Genomic DNA, 19,382 nt, shown 5'->3' on the forward strand with positions numbered 1-19,382 from the left:
AACAGAAAATGCTTCTCGTGGGAGATCATTGGCAGTGTGTCATCTCCATCATGAGGGATCCATCTCCCCTTTACAACCTGTCATGAAATTAGCTGCATGAGCACTGGTCACAGTGGAGACACTTTCCTCCACTTTCATGCAGCCCCAAGACATTGTATTGTTAAACTGATTACAAGATCTTGGTTGTTAAACATATCCAATCCATCAAAGCCCAGGTCCAGTTTGTCCTCTCTCCACTCTAATAATGGAGTAGATACCTGTTTGCTTCTTGGATGATTAACTCCAGCGCACGTCTGCAGAGTGTTATGAGGATTTATTGGTCTGGCTGCTAGTGAAGGAGGAGTGTTTCTTGAGTACACATCGCTGTGTCTCTGGAAGGTACTCCAGGGCTACACAGAGGAACCCACTTTGGAGAGAGGTAGAGGTAGGAGGAGATCGGCACGATTAATACAGTATGTACTTCCCGTTTCATAGAATCATAGAATATCAAGGTTAGAAGGGACCTCAGGAGGTCATCTAGTCCAACCCCCTGCTCAAAGCAGGACCAATTCCCAGACAGATTTTTGCCCCAGATCCCTAAGTGGCCCCCTCAAGGATTGAACTCACAACCCTGGGTTTAGCAGGCCAATGCTCAAACCACTGAGCTATCCCTCCTCCCATGTTTAATAAGACAGATCAGGGTAGAGGTGGAGGCACGGCAGGGTGGGTAGCTAACACTGCACCACACAATTCAGTAAACTGTTCTTGAAAGCCAAGAGGTTCAACAGTCAGAATAAAGTGCATGCTACATTATCCTGCCTACTCCAAGGGGCCTTGAAGTTGGTGGAAATGGCCCCCTACAGCACAGAAGGCCTACGTGGCAAGTGGAGAGCTGAAATAAGCGTTCCGTGCTAGCCCACTCCCAGCCCCTCAGGGAGAGGGCATTTGGAGGGTAGTTGGAGGTGAGGCCAGAGAGCACTACACTGTTGTTATTTATCTGTATTGCAATACTGCCTAGGAGCCCCTCTCATGAACTAGGGCCTACTGTGCTAGGCACTGAACAAACACAGAACAAAAAGACACTCCCTGTCCCAAAGAATTTATAATCTACTCTTCTCAGATTCTCGGGGACCATGGTAAGCAGACTTTAAATTAGAGGAGCCCCGAGGCTGCTCTAGCTTGGCTGGGCATCAGGCAGGCTCCTTGCAAAGCCCCAGAACACAGGAAGCACAGATGGTTTAACACCACCATTCCATCTTCCTCTCCATTCCTGGCCTAAGCGGAGGAATAGAATAACTGAGGGTTTATAACATGGCATCGGCCATAAAGACACCATATATTTTCCGCATGTTTGTTCTATAAATAATGACATTTGTTGCACATATAGTATACATGAAAATATATATTTAAATACTGCAGATTGGCCAGGTTTCCTATTTGGAACAGATGCTATGAAGAGGCCTTCTAAATCTGGGACATAGAATGTATACTGTATCTTACCCTGTGGAGTATTTTAAGTCCCTTTCTCATCAAAATACTCCCAATTTAAATGCATTAACACCAACTGCATGACTCTCCTCAATATTTTTTATATCTTTATGCATGTTTCAAATCTGTTTATTGAAATTACTTACATTCCTATTTTTAAACGTAATGGTACTTTACAAATATGCACACTGTTATAATGAATCAACCTATCTGTAAATTAAAATTGAACCTCAGTATGATGGCGCTTTACAAGATTTGGAAACCAAACTGACCGAGTAAGTTTGTCCCATTTTCCCCAAGCCATTATATGTTTTGGTTTCAGGGCCCGATCTCCCCAAAAAGGTGTCAATGCAAGCATTTTAGTTAGAGTAGGAGTAACATTTTAATTATTCATGAAGTGTAGACTATAGCATCACATTAACAGCAGCAACCCAGTGACAAATAATTCAAACCAAATATATATGTCTGGTCTTGGTCCTGCCCTCTGGACCAAGTGATGCACTACCATCTAAGGCCTAATCCAAAGCTCAGTGAAGTCAATAGGAGTGTTTCCATTGACTTCAATGGGTTTTGGATCAGATCCATGGCTTCTATTCCAAAACACATACTCACGGGCATCTCCTTTCTGAGATATGGAATGATGAGTGCTATCTAACAGGGGAAGATCAAGCTTAACCTGGGAATCCCGCACAACAAACAGTAGAGTTCCATGAGAGGCTAAAGATGGGATCATCTCCATCCATGATCTCTGCAGGATTTTATCTAAGAGGCAGAAAAGGTGTCTCGCAGTCCTGTTCCATTGGCCATTACACCTGGTGTTCTGGGTCACACTCACTCACCAAGATGAGTTCAGAGAAAATTCAGAAGTTCTGAGAATTTATATGGTAAGGCTGGGATCCCAAGCTCAGAGATAGAATTGCACAAAGATAGAAATACTATACTATACTTGCTCAGAGACACCTCTGATTCCTATTCACCTCCAATAGACATATGGGGTGGTTCATCACACTGCCTAACTGCACAACTAGGAGCTGCAGTGGAAGGATCTATCCTTCCTGAACCATTCCCAAGGGGAATAGGCCAACGTTTGGCTATCAATCAGGTAGCCATATAGATCACTGTTTGAAAACATTCCCCATTTTCCCTTAGGCAAAATTGATGAAGTCAAACTCTCTTTTCATCCTCAAGGTGACTTCCAGGGTCTCCTTTTCTGAAATGAAACAAGCTTTGCCATTCTTGCTGTCCACAGGGTGGGGGAGATGCAGTAGCAGCTTCCTAGAAAACAGGAAATGGGATTTTTCAGCCTCAGCCCTAAGTAGACACTAGAGAAGGGAATGCAAATTACTAGCGCCATGCTAGTGTTTGCTATTCAGAAACCAGAATGTGATGGGCCATATTAATTTAGTGTGAGGTGGTGGGACAGTGGGACTCACTGAACTACTGGAGATCTGCCCCAGTGGGCCCTCGAATAATTCCAAATCTGGTTCTCTCTCAACACGCTCTTGGCTTTGTGCTCTGACAAAGATTTCCAGTGATGGATTGTTGGGCCTCTCACAGCTCTTGCTGCTGCATAGTGGTGCATTTTAGATGCAGAGTGAGAATGAGACACATCCACAATGCTGTCACAGTGGTAAAAATCTGAATAATGCATACAGTCTGAACATGTGTTTGAAGAAAATGTAGCACAGGGAGCAGTAACCTAACTTCCCCAATGAAGGAAAAATAATAGGAGCATCCTAATTAAAGGCTTTGGCCACCCCAATGACACAAGAGACCTTGAACCCAGGGGATCTGGCTAGCCAAGGATTACTCCAAGCGTGGGGGAATCCTTGGCTGACATAGAGTCAGCATAGTTTCATGGCTGCTCTAAACTAGGCTCTAAGTCATGTTGGTTCTACATCATGCCCATCCTGGCCCTCTTCTGTAGTAGCGGTCGCTGGGAGAGGGGTGTAGTCTGAATTCCCTGTGCCCTGGCTGCTGGAATGGGCCACTGGGAGCTGGCATAGTTCAGAGCAGCCTAAAGCAGCTTTACAGTGGAGTGACACAGAACCAGCCCCAGGACCAGAGAGCTGCGCACAGTTCCTTTGTGCTCCCGCTCTTCAGCTGTGCCCAGCATTTGCAGTTAGGGAAGTGGATTGGACTGAAGAACTTGTGGATCTAAAGGCGGAGGAGGCCTGGAATTACTTCAAGTCAAAGTTTCAGAAACTATCAGAAGCCTACATCCCAAGAAAGGGAAAAAATTCATAGGCAGACCAATTGTAGACCAAGCTGGATGAGCAAGCATCTCAGAGAGGTGATTAAGAAAAAGTAGAAAGCCTACAAGGAGTGGAAGATGGGAGTGATCAGCAAGGAAAGCTACCTTATTGAGGTCAGAACATGTAGAGATAAAGTGAGAAAGGCCAAAAGCCATGTAGAGTTGGAGTTTGAAAAGGGAATTAAAACCAATAGTAAAAGGTTCTATAGCCATATAAATAAGAAGAGGACATTGAGGTCAGTGGTAATTGGGACAAAATATAACATTGTTTTACAAAAGGTAGATTGTGCCAAACCAACCTGATCTCCTTCTTTGAGAAGGTAACAGATTTCTTAGACAAAGAAAATGCAGTGGATCTAATTTACCTTGATTTCAGTAAGGCATTTGATACAGTTCCACATGGGGAATTATTAGCTAAATTGGAAAAGATGGGGATCAATATGAAAATTGAAAGATGGATAAGGAACTGGTTAAAGGGGAGACTACAACGGGTCATGCTGAAAGGTGAACTGTCAGGGAGGTTACTAGTGGAGTTCCTCAGGGATTGGTTTTGGGACCAATCTTATTTAATCTTTTTATTACTGACCTTGGCACAAAAAGTGGGAATGTGCTAATAAAGTTTGAGGATGACACAAAGTTGGGAGGTATTGCCAATACAGAGAAGGACCGGGATATCATACAGGAAGATCTGGATGACCTTGTAAACTGGAGTAATAGTAATAAAATGAAATTTAATAGTGAAAAGTGCAAGGTCATGCATTTAGGGATTAATAACAAGAACTATTGTTATAAGCTGGGGAGGCATCAGTTGGAAGTAACAGAGGAGGAGAAGGACCTCGGAGTATTGGTTGATCACAGGATGACTATGAGCTGCCAATGTGATATGGCCGTGAAAAAAGCTAATGCAGTCTTGGGATGCATCAGGCGAGGTATTTCCAGTAGAGATAAGGAGGTGTTAGTATCATTATACAAGGCACTGGTGAGACCTCATCTGGAATACTGTGTGCAGTTCTGGTCTCCCATGTTTAAGAAGGATGAATTCAAACTGGAACAGGTACAGAGAAGGGCTACTAGGATGATCCGAGGAATGGAAAACCTGTCTTATGAAAGGAGACTCAAAGAGCTTGGCTTGTTTAGCCTAACCAAAAGAAGGCTGAGGGGAGATATGATTGTTCTCTATAAATATATCAGAGGGATAAATACCAGGGAGGGAGAGGAATTATTTAAGCTCAGTACCAATGTGGACACAAGAACAAATGGATATAAACCGGCCATCAGGAAGTTTAGACTTGAAATTAGACTAAGGGCTGGTCTACACTGGGGGGGGGGGGGATCGATCTAAGATACGCAACTTCAGCTACGCGAATAGCGTAGCTGAAGTCGAAGTATCTTAGATCAAATTACCTGGGGTCCACATGGCGCGGGATCAACAGCCGCGGCTCCCCCGTCGACTGCGCTACCGCCGTTCGCTCTGGTGGAGTTCCGGAGTCGACAGTGAGCGCGTTCGGGGATCGATATATCGTGTCTTAACGAGATGCGATATATCGATCCCGGATAAATCGATTGCTACCCGCCAATACGGCGGGTAGTGAAGACGTACCCTAAGGTTTCTAACCATCAGAGGAGTGAAGTTCTGGAACAGTCTTCCAAGGGGAGCAGAGGGGGCAAAAGACATATCTGGCTTCAAGACTAAGCTTGATCAGTTTATGGAGAAGATTGTATGATGGGACAGCCTAATTTTGGCAATTAATTGATCTTTGACTATTAGCGGTAAATATGCCCAATGGCCTGTGATGGGATGTGAGATGGGGTGGGATCTGAGTTAGTACAGAAAATTCTTTCCTGGGTGTCTGGCCGGTGAGTCTTGCCCACATGCTCAGGGTTTAGCTGATCGTCATATTTGGGGTCGGGAAGGAATTTTCCTCCAGGGCAGATTGGCAGAGGCCCTGGGGGTTTTACGCCTTCCTCTGCAGTGTGGGGCACAGGTCACTTGCTGGAGGATTCTCTGCACCTTGAAGTCTTTAAACCATGATTTGAGGACTTCAATAGCTCAGACATAGGTTAGGGGTTTGATACAGGAGTGGGTGGGTGAGATTCTGTAGCCTGCGTTGTGCAGGAGGTCAGACTAGACTATCATAATGGTCCCTTCTGACCTTAAAGTCTATGATTCTATATAGGACCGAAAATCTTACTTTCTTTCATAGTGCAAGGAATTGCATCTACACTTGGGAAATCAACACTAGCTCAGCTAGTGCCCCATACAGCCTTTAGATTTACTGAGAATCTCTTTATTTGCTGGATTCAGGACTTGCAATGTCTAGAAGCAAAGAAGATATGGCAATTCCCTGACTCACCAAAGAAACTGGATCACAAGAGAAACAGCATGTTGAGGTTTCCCTACATCTGCAGTGTATACTTAGAGTCTGATTTTGCAACTAGGGGTTTTTGCCTAGCCAGTGGTTGCTGGCTTAATATGCATTTCTCCTTCTTTTCGACTGGCATCACTTCCAAAGGCTAGTGTTGCATTTCAGAAGGGAAAATTTGGTGGCCACATTAATTTAGTGTGACCTTCCAGTATTCATAGATCTTTTGGTCAAATTCATCCCTGGTATAACTATATTGACTTCAGTGGGTCTGATCAGTGCTCAGAAGGCCCTATGGACTTTTGTTTCCAGGGTGGCAATTCCTATATTTTTAATGTTTAAAATAAAGTTTTTCTTTAGTATTTATCAAAATATGTGGTTTGATGCTCTGTGTATTTGTGTATCAACTTAAAAATAAACACTGGGGCTGTTTGGATCTTTTCAATAGGGAAGAGTATGAGCTGGGTGTATATGTTCAACCTACTAATCATGGATACCCAAAACACTTAACCTGTTGGTGGAAGATAGGGAAAACATCTGATTTCTGTATATAAAGGTTATGCAGAGCTTGAAATGCTTTTGGAAGGATATGAAGCTGGCCCTTTATGTGGTATTATATAGTTAGCCTATTAGGGACAACCTTCCTCTGGCCTTAATCCAGATCACACCTCTTGGATCCACTTGCAGATGGCCCTCCATCTTTGTGTGTACACAGCTGAATGCATGTACACTTGGCATTTGTGGCCAAATAATCAAGTAGGCATTCAGAACTGTAGGCCCAATTTTAGAGGATTACAATTTTGGCCCATAGGGTTTGCTGTTTTAAGGCTGTCCTTGTCAAAGAAGGATTATAGAGGTCTCCAGAGAGGTTAGTTTTAGGGGCCTTGTAGCAGGGTGCTGGTGCAAAAGCACCTAATTAGCCCCTGCCCAATCAGCTCCAATCAGGGGAAGCAGATTGGGGCTGATGGAAAAGGCCTGATGCTGGCATGAGGATTGGCAACACCTGCTGGCCTGACAAGCCAAGAGCTATAAAGGCTGGGAGGGAGCCAAAAGGTGGGGGGCAGTGAGGGAGGGAACTGGAGGCCTCCTAGCTGAAGGCTGACTCTGCCTGTAAAGGAGGTGATTAATCCTGCAAGGCTTGTATATAGATAGACACCGGTGGTGGGAGAACCTTATATAAATAAAGACCCGGGTGTTTCACGACCCTGAAGCCTCTCTGAGCTAGGGGCAGTAAGCGGGCCCCAGGAAGAGGGGTGGGGCATGGAACCCTGTTACAGGCCTGTAGTGAGGTGGTCACCCTGCTCCGACCTTGAAGGGGTTAAAACAGCCCTGGGAAAGGGCTGCCCCGGAAGCCAATCAGGGCCTGGCTGGGCCAGTATAAGAAGGGCTCCTGGGGAGAAGGCAGACAGTCTTTCTCTAGCATTGGAGAGAGATGGACCTAGCTACCTGAAGGAGCAAAGGGTACCATTGACAGGGCTGAGCTGGGGAGCTGAGGCCTGGCGACCTCCCAGGCTGTGGCCTGACAGGAAGGCCTTCAGAGGTACTGGGCTTCAGGGAAAGGTAGTAGGTCCAAACCTCTCTTGCCAATGATAAGTGGCCATTACACTGCAGTCTGCCCCAGTGAATAGGGGCTAGATGATGACTGGCAGTAGCCTCTGAGGTGAGGTAGGTGTAGAGGGTTGGGGGTTCCCCTGGGAGGGGAGACCCAGAGTGTGGGGATACTGCGAGGCAGAAACCTTAGGCAAAGGGGCACTGGGGTCCAGGAGGGACATGGGGGCCTGAAGGCAGGCAAGACACCGGCCTGCAGAGGGCGCTCTGGGCTGGACAAGAGCTAATTCCCAAGATGACCAGCAGGCGGTGCTGCACCAGTGAGTCTTGCTTCGCTACAGGGCCCCAAACTCAGCCCACTATTAATCTAACAGATTAATAATGGCTGGGTTTCCATCTATCTGTATTTTTTTCTTTGCAATTAAATAAACACATCTGCATCATCACCTTTGCATGCTGCTGATCATTCCCCTGAAGCCTTTGTTAAATTCCATTAGAGAGAAAACTTGTAACAATTCTGCTTCACTTACTTTTTTGGGGTTCGAAGGTCAAGAATTTTGTCCTGGATATCAAGTGTAATGTCTGAAGACTTTGTATCTGGCAGTTTGATTTTAATCTGAAAAGACAGGTACAGGTAAGACAGAAGGGTGGGAGAGGTAATGGCAGGGGGAATCCAGAGATGCACTGGAGACTGGGATGAGCTTTGCAGTACTATGGTCTATAGAAGATCAGAGCCAGCATTTTGCAGAGGTGATTTCTATCAGAAGAAAGATGTAGTAATTTCTTTCAATGGTTTCATGAAGTCTGCAGATACCCCTAACCTTTACAGAAATCCAGAGTTGAAAGCCTACGTGAAAGATCTTTTGCAGTCACTTAAAGCCCCTACTCTGGTAAAGGCCCGGAGCACCTTGCACCAACTAGAATAAAATACACATGAATGCTGCAGACGAGGGAGGTCACTGATCGTATAATAAGGGGAGAGGCTCAGATACATGTGACTTTGAGGACTGTCACAATGTTGTAACGTTCCACTACTTCACACAGTGCTATGACCCACAGGGTTCATGGGAGCAGCCACACTCCAACCTTCCTGCTGGCAGCCTGCTAACAGTAGCTTACCTGGGCCGCATGAAGCCCAGCCCTAGTATGAGGCTCTGCCTCTGAGCACTGACTGGTGGAGTCCCAGAGCAGCTGATTGGCCCAGTGGACCTATTTAAGCCAGCAGCAGGAATGGGAAGTTGTCTGAACAACTGAGTTCTATCCTGCTCCTCTGGCACCTTAACCTGGCTTGACTCTTGGCATCTGACTTGTGGTTGCTGATCTCCAGTTTGTATCCTACTTCTGACCTCCCGGTAACCTGATGCAGCTGATTCCTGTCTCGTGACTATGGCTCTGACTAATTGATCTGCCACCCACAACCTGGCTGTGACAGTATATTCATTAACTGCACTATCACTTCAGTGAATTTATGCAAGTGTAAAAAAAAAAACCCCAACCACACAGGGTCATAAGTGGGTGCAACATCCAGTTGGACCTGCATCCACTTACACCAGGTCCGAACCTGGCCCATAGAACTGGGCAAGTTGTGTATTTTCTGAATATACCCGGCTCTCATGGAGCTGCATGATTACTCAGGCCAGTACAGGTCAGTGGCAATGGCAGATTCACTGAAATCTACTTAGCAGATCCTGCATAGTTCCAAAGACAGTAATAGAGCTGCTGTGTAGGTATGTGCTACATTGAAGGAGACAGTGAGGAAAGGGGAAGAAGCAACTGGAGCTGTGGGTCATGCTCACCAGCATGTCCTCGCAACAGGCTGTGGAAGGGTTCTTTCTGCTCATCCCCAGGAAGATGTCCTCCGCTCCTACCTGCTGCTTGAATAAAATCTCATACCTAGCAGAGACAAAATTGGTCATCAAACCCTGTATGAATCTCCATGTTAAGGGGGGGCAAGAGAAGAAGAGTATAATATTGTTTCCTCTTGGAATATAGGTCCTTTTATCTCTGCTGGCACTCTTAGGATTCTCCATTTTACATGCCCTTCAAAGGGACACCTGGCTTTGGACTCTATTCATAACCATCACTGTCTCTCATAGTTGGCTGGAGGGCTCATGATGAACAATGAGTCACCCTTCACTTGTCACCAGATGCTGGGCATGCTGCCTCCACAGCACAATCAGCCTTTGCAGGACCAGGGAATAAGACACTGGGGCTGGAAATTGAACCATGTGGATGTGATATTTATCTCCTAGACCTCCTAGATAGACCCCTGGGGGGAAAATTTAAAAAGGATGCAGTCAAGTAATTATTTTGCAAACAACTTCCTGTCCATCATTTTGGCTCCTGGAGCCCAAAAATAACATAGCTTTCTCTGCTAATTTTAATGATATTCCATTTTACAAACATTGATTTTTTTTCTCTACAAATCAGTCTGTCTAATTCAGAATGCAGCAAAATCTGGAATTCTATGTTCTTTCTGTTGGTCTTTAATGAATGAGGAAACGCAACTGAAGATTGTATTGAGAACATGTAACACTCTTAGTAAATTGAGCAAAATAAATAGAGCAATTTCTCCAGACTGTTGAAAGGTTGTATGGAAAGAAGCTCTTTTTTTTTCATCTCCAGCGGTCATGCATGCATGTAACACAATTCTAGTCTCTCAGTCAACGTAAAATCTATCTAATAATAGCTCTAGATTTACCTTTCAAGGCTTTTTCCATGCATTAATTTGATGAACTATTACAAAGATTTATACTCATTTTATCTGTGCTACACAGTACATAATTGCTCAGGGCTAGAGAAAAGCTGCACCTCCTTCAGCAGAGACTGAATGGGTCCAGATAGTTTGGTTCATATCAGCATTGGACAGATTTACCTTACCTCGATAGGACAATAAAAGTCATAGTTTTAAATAAAAATCTGCGCACAAGTGTATGTGGGTGCATAAGTGGAGGCTAAACAGAGGGCTGTCAAAAAAGGTTCATTTTTAAGGTCTAATTTTAAAGGGGAAAACTCAGCCTAGTTTCTAGATCAGGCAACTGAGTGGCTAATTGTATTTATGCACAGAGAAAAGTGGAAATTCTGGGCCAGATCTTCAATCAGGTATACATTGTGTAGCTCTGTTGACTTCAATTAAACTACTCCAATTTACACCAAGTGAGGATCTGGCCCTCGGGGTACAATATTTTGTGATGATAAATGTAAAGGCTACCTTTTGGATTATCTGACCCCTTGGAGCTAGAGAATTTTCCAGATCACGGCAGAGCACTTCACAACCTAAACTACGTGACAGCATCTACTTAAGAATGCTTTATTTGAGGTGGGGAAGGAAGAAGTCTATTACTATTTTTAGGCTGTCCTCTTACAATCTATCTCTGACTGAATGCAATCCATTAGAAAAGTAACATTGCCTGTAAAATACTCCTCTGACAGCAGGTATTTGCCTCTAAAGCACTTAATTCCCTAAAATATAAATATAAATCCAACCCCCTCCCCCATATAGTACAGCATTATCAAAAGAATGGAACTCTCACTTACTGTCACAAAAGCAGCAGGTAAATTCAGTAATGTTCTATACAAACTTGGCATGTATGAAGGCTAATAAATTCTGGCGCTGGCCTCCTTTCCCTCCTAATCCTACTTTACACAAGCATCTGACACTGGGAATAATTTTATAACAGGAATAACAGGCTCCAAATTTCAGTAATGAGATTAGAAGGTCTCCTCCACAGAAGAGATTAAAGTCACTTTTTAATTGTTGCTGCTTTGGAGGCAAAGCTCATCAGGATATGTCTACACTGCAACATAAGCTCAGGCTTGAGCCTGGGCCCAAACCTAACCCTCCTTGCATCTACACTGCAATTGCGCTAATCCAGGGCTCGGCCCCAGGACCCTGCAGGGCTGAAGGGTCCAAGCTTGAGTTAAGCCAGGACCCAAGCCCTATTACTCTGCAGTGTAGACCCAGCCCCACTTGACTTGGGTCCTGGGAGTCAGTATCCCACAATTCCATGGGACAATTTCATTAGGCCTTCCTATTCCAACAGTTTACAATCCACTCTATCAAAAATGGAAGCCACCCAGACTTTGCAAACAGCAGCAGTTCAGGTTAGCATTAACCCATTCTGTTCTGATCACCGATCTGCAAGCATACTATCAGAGAGCCTCCTGGGTTTGCAATGGAGAGCAAACCGATCAAGCCTTTTGCAAAGGAAGATGCTTCCTGTTAATGTGCAGGGTGGGCAGTAAAGTTTTCCCACACTGCACCACAGTTCTAGAGCTGGGGGAGTTGGGGGCATTAAGGACCCTGGTATATGGTTACTTTGACTTGGGACTGTGCACTGCAATGTGGATGCCAGAGCCCAAGGTTCAAGCACTGCTTAGAAAAGACTTAACATAGGGTTAAAATACAATGTAGATGCTCAAAGCCCAAGGTTCCCTAACACGGGTCAGCTGACTCATGTCCCACTAACCCTGGGCTTACTTTGCAGTGAAATGTACCTCTAATGTACATCCCTTCTGCCCTTCCATGACACAAGTTTTGTTGTAAACACAATATATATGCTACGTAGAACATGCTTGTATTTCAGCTACACAAAACCCATGCACACAGTTTTAGCTCTGTTACACTTACTCTGGCTGTTCCCTTGGATCCCAGATATCATCAAACTCTGATCCTTCTGGCACCTCCTCTGTATTCCAGATATCTTTACGATTTCCAGACTTCACATCAGGGGTGACTAGGAGAGGGGGTGAAAGAGAGAATTTGATACTGTCAGCTTCTAGTATAGGTCTGTCTTTCTAGGGTTGCTGTGTTTAACCATGGTGTGGTTGTTTGATACAAGGTATTTCAAGGTATTCCTAGTCTCCCTAGGATCTACGTGGCCACAATCTAAGTGGAGATTTAGAAAAGGAGGAGATTTTTTTATTTCCATAAACTTTACTCTCCTTTGCCCATCCTGTGTGGAACAAGTCAGGGAACATTCTGCTACACGTCACAAAACATCAGACATTCCTCAAATTGGGATGGGTGAAATCTAAAGGGATTACGGGATACTGAGACTTCTCCAAATAGGATTTTAAGTGAGCAGAAATGATTTGTAAAGTGATCCCCTTTCTCCTCTCATTTATAAACAGCACAATATATCACGGTCCTTTTCATAAATCATTGGGGATATGAAAAACACAGGTGATGATGTACACTGGGGAAAAGCATGTAGGGAATATGGCAGGGATGGTATCTACCCCTGTTATTGGTGGGATGTGTCTTCCCTTCATCCTGTATACAGGTTGGGGTTCTTTTGGCTCCCTGATTGTTTCTGGATTCGTAAGCAGAAACAGTGTTGAAAAGTATCTTTGTTATATTTGCGACTGTTTCTTTTGGACACAGCTCTCACTGCAGTTCTCCATGTCATTGTGACCTCTGGAATGACTCACGGCTATTGGGCCACTCTTGAAGACTATGCAAATACTACAGCTGGTGGATAATGCAGCTGCCCAACTGTCTGATAGTGTTAGCAGCAGGAAGGATACTACACCCATTCTGCAAAGACTGCACTGGCTTTCTTTTTTTTTTTTTTGGATGCAATTCAAGGTGTTGACACTAATGCATAAGGCCCTACAGGGCTTAGGTTCCAGCTGTCTCTCTCTTTACGTGTGACCACTGGAGTTGTCAGCACTTTTGCTGCAATTTCCAATTTCCCAACTGAGGACTGGAGGCAGCATGTTCTATGAGGGGTGGAATTTCCTTTCCCCTTGCTCTAGCACAGTTTGAGTTTGGTGATCTTCAGGGCACATAGTAAGGCTTAGTTCTTCTCTCAAGCTTTTTTCTAAACGGGTTTGTGTGACTTTTGGGGGGGTTGAGGAAGGTGTCTATGGTTTCATGGTGAGGTAGTAGCTTCTCCTCCTTATTGGGTGGATAAACTGAGTTCCATACCATTTATTATGTGAAGATGAGCTCTAAAAACCAAGCTCTTGTCTGCTTTGTGTGAGCATTAAAGATTCCACAGAACTTTTTGTAAGAATAGACATTTGTCAATATTTCCCCTTGCCCCATAATAGGGCAGTGTGCTGTCTTCTGTGGCTGACATGCTCCATCTCAGAGATGCTACATTTCAGTGGCACTGTATGTATAGAGTTTATAAAGTGTTTCAATCCTTCAGGTTAAAAAATGCCATGTAATGTACATGTAAAATATTATTATTCCCCTCTCAACAAAGAGGAAAGCAACCACCTTCAGTCATAGCTGAGACGAGCTGCGTCAGAGGCAGCTGCTATTACAGCTATTTTATTATGGTAGTGTAATGGTGGATCCATGTCTTTGCTGACACCATTCGATTACAACTCAACTTACCTGTGGGCTCTGCTTTCTTTGCTGGTCCGATATTCCCGGGACCCACAGTGCTAACAGAAGAAGAATGTGACTAAAAAAAGCCAAATACAACTGACATGAATGTTCCCATTGCCCACATCAGTAATAATAATAAACAATTAATAGCAATAATACTTTGCAATAATACTTTGTATTTACAGAGCACTGTTCATCAGAGAATATCTACAATAGCTACCTATATTAGAATGCTTTACAAGCATTAATTACATTTTCACAACTTCCCTGTGAGTATTATTATCATCCCCATTTTAGAGATGGAGAAAATGAGGCACAGAAAAGTTAAATTATTTGTCCAAGTCAATGGCAATAATGAAAAGTCTTGAGTCACAGTCTTGTGCTCTAACCACTATGTAACACTTCCCTCCTCATTCTCACCCATGAGACCATGGCCTTGAGGTGCTGCATTTAAGCAAGAACCCCATAACTACAGCTTTATAGCCACAAGTACTAGCATCCGAGGGATCTTTCCTATAGGGCACTTGGGAAAACTGCCCCACTTTGCCTGCCATGACAATGCTGCATACCAATTCTGTGTACTACATGCAGTCCCATCATAGCATTTAGAATCTTTTTAACGCCAATGGTCATGCAAGGCAATAGCATTTATTTTAAATGATGAATCACTATAATGCTAATAGGCAGTCAGTGTGCAGCATTGCTATGTATATAAAAATGTCTTGGTTTGATAAAAGCATCTCACATGCTGAGGACATTAAAATAAATCAAAACAAAGATTCCAAATTACCAAGAAGATTGACAAATGGGTGAGGTAATAGCTTTTATTGAAGTTGGTCCAATAAAAGATATTACCTCGCCCACCTTGTCTCTCTAATATCCTGGGACCAACATGGCTACAGCTACATGGCATACAAAAAGACTGACACAGACTTCATGGGTATCACTGAGGGCAATTTTCCATTGCTGGCACAGAGATGTTATTCATTTTATTAATAAGACATAAACAAATGATCGAGATTTCTTTTCTGACAAAATGTTAAGGCATAATAACAACTTTCAAAGGCAGATATAGAAGAACTGAGGGATGGATAGGGAGGGTGGAGGATTCATATCCTTCCGCTATTGAAGGTGGATCTTGAGGGACTTGCATCCAACCCCAAATGCAGACTACTACACAAGAAAGTTCTAAGGCCAGCCAGTTGGCTCCTATAGTGGATGCGATGTCATGAAGGAGGACTGAGACATTTGTCATTTTTATTTATGCCACAACAGATACTATCAGACTTTTCAAAGAGTTGTGAAGACTCCTTGGAGCACTGTAGGTTGCTTAGCCTGCTGTGGCCAAAACAGGGCCAGACACGTAACTCTGCTGATACACACACTCAGAAAATACCAACAACAATGACAATAGCATAGTATGGGCACAGAGTACACTTTCCAGACGCCATCACTGTCATCTAGTCCCACAATTTGAGATAAAAGAATGCAAAGATGTTTCTCTCCTTAATCATTGTTTCCAAATATTTCATCTTGCAATGATTACTCACCTCTCCCAATTCTATCCCCTCCAACAATATCTATTGCACTCGAATGATCAGTTATCTCTAAAATGTTTCAGAGACACACAGAATTAGTACATTCAGTCTCCTCAATTATCACAGGCTTTACTCTCAAGTTGCACTGCATCTTTGTATCCCTTCCTATGAAGCCATTTGTCTCTAGGAGTAAATGCCTTCATCTATAGCAGACTGTGGGGAAAGGAAGGGCTAAGTCTGCATTTGAGGCTATTTCAGATACATGTTTTCATTTCCTTTTGACTAGAGCATTCAATTTCTCTCCTGTTCCCAGGCCATGAGCTCTCCTATTATTTCTTCTTTTCTCTCTCTGTAGAATGCCACCCTGCAACAATTTTCCTCCTGTTTCAATCAGTCTAGCACCTGAAAAAATTTCTGAGGTTTGATTCTCTTTTTACTTGCACTGGTGAAAATTAAAATCACTCCATAGAGGTCAATGGAGTTACACCAACGTAAAACCAGCAAGAGAGAGGAGAATCAGGCCCTTGAACTTTTTACTTCCATGGGAGTTGCAGCATTTTCTACCGGACCTGCATTTGACCCCATTGGACTACAGAATTCTTTATTTCTTGTCAGGTACTCACCCCGAAGTCATTGTCATCACTGTCTTCTTCCTGAGGGTCAGCAAGCAGTTTAGCAAGAGCTTGCAGAGAAGAGAATGGGGAAACGCTGTCTAGATCCATATCTACTGCTCACCTGTGTACAGAAACAAACATAACAGCTGAAGAAAGAACAATTGCTTTTTCCTTGTTTTTTTAAATAACAATACAAAAGCACTTTGTTTGTTTTCTAGATGTGATCATTTCTGGTCAGAAATTCACACGCTGATCCCACTATTTATGAAGCAAGATACTTAGAAAACTTTCTAAGGTACTTATCTAGCCCCTATTGCCTCATTATTTATTATTATTGTGGCCCCAAGGAGCCCCGCTCATGGGCCAGGACCACATTGTGCTACATGCTATACAAACAGAGAACAAAGAGACAGTCTCTGCCCCAAAGAGCTTACAATCTAAGTATAAGACAAGACACAGCGGATGGATACAGACAGACCAACGGGGGTAAAAGGAAAAAATCTGTACATCTCATATTCTTTAATGTAGTTACCCTAACAAAACCCTTGTGAGATAAGGAAGTGCTATCATCCCCATTTTACAGATGGGGCATTGAAACACAGAAAGACTAAGCAACTTGTCCAAGGTCACGCAGGAAGGCTGTGGTGGAACAAGGACTTGAACCTGGGTGTTCCCAGTTGTAGGCTCATGCCCTAACCCCTTTGTTTCTATTGATCACAGAAGCATCTAAACACCTTACAGAATTGGGGTTAAATTTCAGCTAGCCCTGTATAACAGAAGATGTCAACCTCTGTTACAGAGATGTTATGGATGTGAGAAAATTGCTAAGTTATATGGTCTTATAACTTGCTGTGAATGTTGGTGAGTTTGTTTGTTCTGTCTGATGTAATCTGGTGAAGGCTTTTTGTGATAAGGAGATGATTTTGACTTCTCAGTTTTTACTTATATATAATTTTTGAGATATAATCACTTGATAGTATTAATAAAGTTATATGGTTCCTAAAACCAATAAAAATAACATAAAATAATAAAGATGATCTTATGGAAGATGAAATACTTAGCATTTTCCAAACTCTCTGATTCTCTAAGCCTCCAACTCTAAACCTTATGAGTAGAGAGCCCTGCACGGATACAAAATTTATATCCACATCTGATCCGCGATCTGAAAACATAGTCTGAATAGCCAAGGTTTGCAAGGCTCTACTTATGAGGTGAACGATGACTGTTTGTCCTCTTCTTCCAGAATCCCCTTGGGATCTCAGAAGGTCTTTCAAAATCTCCCATAATTGGGATTGGTACTCAAAGGGCAATTCAACTACAACAATGTAGTACAGCACTAGTTGGGACACAGGGGAAAATGACACACAAAACAACACAACTATTGTTGACGCACAATACCAATGGTTCTTATGCTGGTGTTATCCCACTGCATCAACTACCTATGGTTCCATTCCCCTGTGTAGACGCAGCCGGTGAGACCTAATCCTAAACTCTTTCTACAGGCATCATACAGAATCATTTTGTGGTTCTTCCATCAATTGTCCTTTTCCTAGGATATAAGGCTATATCTATACTAGACTGTTTTTCATAAAACGTCTAATTGTTGCTGTCATTGGCACAGCTCTCGTGTGAACCAGCCACTTTATTTTAACTATTGTGTCATCCAATCCTGTACAGAGAAGGTATAGAAAACGTATGACAAGATTTTCAAAAGTGGTTAGTTGATCTGAGTGCTTTAATATTTGGGTGCCCAATTTGAGACATCTTAAAAGGGCCTGTTTTTCAGAGGGTGGATGCTCAGCACTTTATTAAAATCAGGCCTCTTTAAGATATCTCAAACTGAGCACCAGAAAATTGAGGCATGCAAAATTGGCAGCTACCTTTGAAATTCTTAGCCATAGAGTAAAAACGCTAGTGGCTGCCTATCTAAACTATGCTTGCACTGTTGCTATCAGTGCTGGAGCTGAAATAGTGGTAATGCTTCATGGGAAATTTGAAGCAAAATGTGAGTGTAGACAAGGCCTCTGAGTAACTTTTCTATCCCCTTGAGAGATGCTTCTTTTTATTTCAAAGGTGTCTGGCAGATTTCTCAATGTGTATGGTGGATGGTGGGGTTGGTTGGGAAAGAGACCACTTTCTTTGGCTGATTCTGGGACTACTCCATTTCTCATAGGCTTGGGCATTTGGTGTATCTCCTGTTTTTCTTAGGGACATTGTCCCCTTTTTGCTCTTGCTAGGTCTCATTTCCAATACATTTTTTTCTTTACCCCTGCTCCAGGGCCAAGGCTGAGGCACAGGCCCTCATCTTGCTCTTTCTTCTCCCCAACCTTCAAACCATGTACTGTCAACTGTCTAAGCTATATAGTTCCAGCTTTGCTACAGCACCTGGTATCAGAGCCTTCTGCCACAGGCCAAAGGTTATGGACCTCACCCCTGCTCACAGCTTCGACTCCAGAGCACACAGCGGGACTCGGGGGGGGAGGGGGACGTTATGCCCCAAATGCAGAGGATATTGGGGGAAATCCCACCCCTGGGGGAAGGGGATCCGCACATGATGCAGCAGGCAACCAGGAGCCTGAGTAATAGGGGTGGCATTGGCGATATTGCAGGCACATGCTTTCAGGGTCTTCCCCAGCGACTGAGCCCTGGTGCCCTGGCAGCCACGGTCAGCGGAGGCGGTGACGGGGGCCAGGTGGTTCGATGCGGCCGATGCCCCTTGTACTACTCGGCACGTCGAGGGTTTCGCCCGACCCGATCCCGGTCTCGGTCCCACCTCCCGACGCCTTCGCAACGGGCTTGCCGCGGGCCTTCCTCCTCCTCTCCCCAGCTCCCGCCTCAAGCCCTCCCGTGGGTCTTGGCCCCTCCACCGTCACCCCCCGCGCTCCTGTCCCTCCCGCGAGTTCCCGTCCCCTTCCCGGGGGGACCCCCTGGCCCCCGCGTTCCCCGTCCCAATCCCCCGAGGGTCCCTCCCACTCCCTGACTCCCCCCACCCCACCCCCGGGGTGCCGGCCCTTCGCTCCCCAGGCCCGATACCTGGCGGTCTACAGCGGCTGCTGCGGTCCCCGGGGAGCCGAGCTCCAGCGCAGCGTCTGCCGTTACCATGGCAGCGGCGAGTCTTTCCCCCCTCCCGACGCGGCCCGTGCAGGGCGGGATCTCGACCTCTCAGCCAACCCCGTGAGAGCACATCGGAATGGCAGCAAGTTCAGCCAGTAACATGGTAGAACCCCTTAACTCTGCGGGTGATTGGCGGAAGCT

The 19,382-nt window shown here is 44.4% G+C and overlaps 1 protein-coding gene across 1 annotated transcript; it reads right to left on the bottom strand.

The window, feature by feature from the left end:
* Positions 1–2,316: 2,316 nt before the first annotated feature.
* On the bottom strand, positions 2,317–19,202 carry DNAAF6 (dynein axonemal assembly factor 6). The gene is made up of 7 exons (XM_065411225.1): positions 19,161–19,202; positions 16,137–16,248; positions 13,982–14,051; positions 12,263–12,368; positions 9,429–9,525; positions 8,163–8,248; positions 2,317–2,742 (listed from the first exon to the last, which is right to left on the bottom strand). The coding sequence occupies exons 2-7, from the start codon at positions 16,233–16,235 to the stop codon at positions 2,613–2,615; spliced, it is 588 nt and encodes a 195-aa protein (XP_065267297.1). The 5' UTR covers positions 16,236–16,248; positions 19,161–19,202; the 3' UTR covers positions 2,317–2,612.
* Between the last annotated feature and the right edge of the window lie 180 nt (positions 19,203–19,382).

The sequence above is a fragment of the Emys orbicularis genome, chromosome 9, assembly GCF_028017835.1.
Source record: "Emys orbicularis isolate rEmyOrb1 chromosome 9, rEmyOrb1.hap1, whole genome shotgun sequence".
Lineage (NCBI taxonomy): Eukaryota > Metazoa > Chordata > Testudines > Emydidae > Emys > Emys orbicularis.

What these genes read in the sequence shown, in the direction of transcription:
- DNAAF6 (XM_065411225.1), bottom strand. Translation starts at nt 16,235, where the DNA reads ATGGATCTAGACAGCGTTTCCCCATTCTCTTCTCTGCAAGCTCTTGCT. An exon ending in AAAGAAAGCAGAGCCCACAG is followed by an intron (nt 12,369 to 13,981) that starts GTAAGTTGAGTT and finishes CCCCTCTCCTAG; the next exon opens with TCACCCCTGATGTGAAGTCT. An exon ending in GATCCAAGGGAACAGCCAGA is followed by an intron (nt 9,526 to 12,262) that starts GTAAGTGTAACA and finishes TGTCTCTGCTAG; the next exon opens with GTATGAGATTTTATTCAAGC.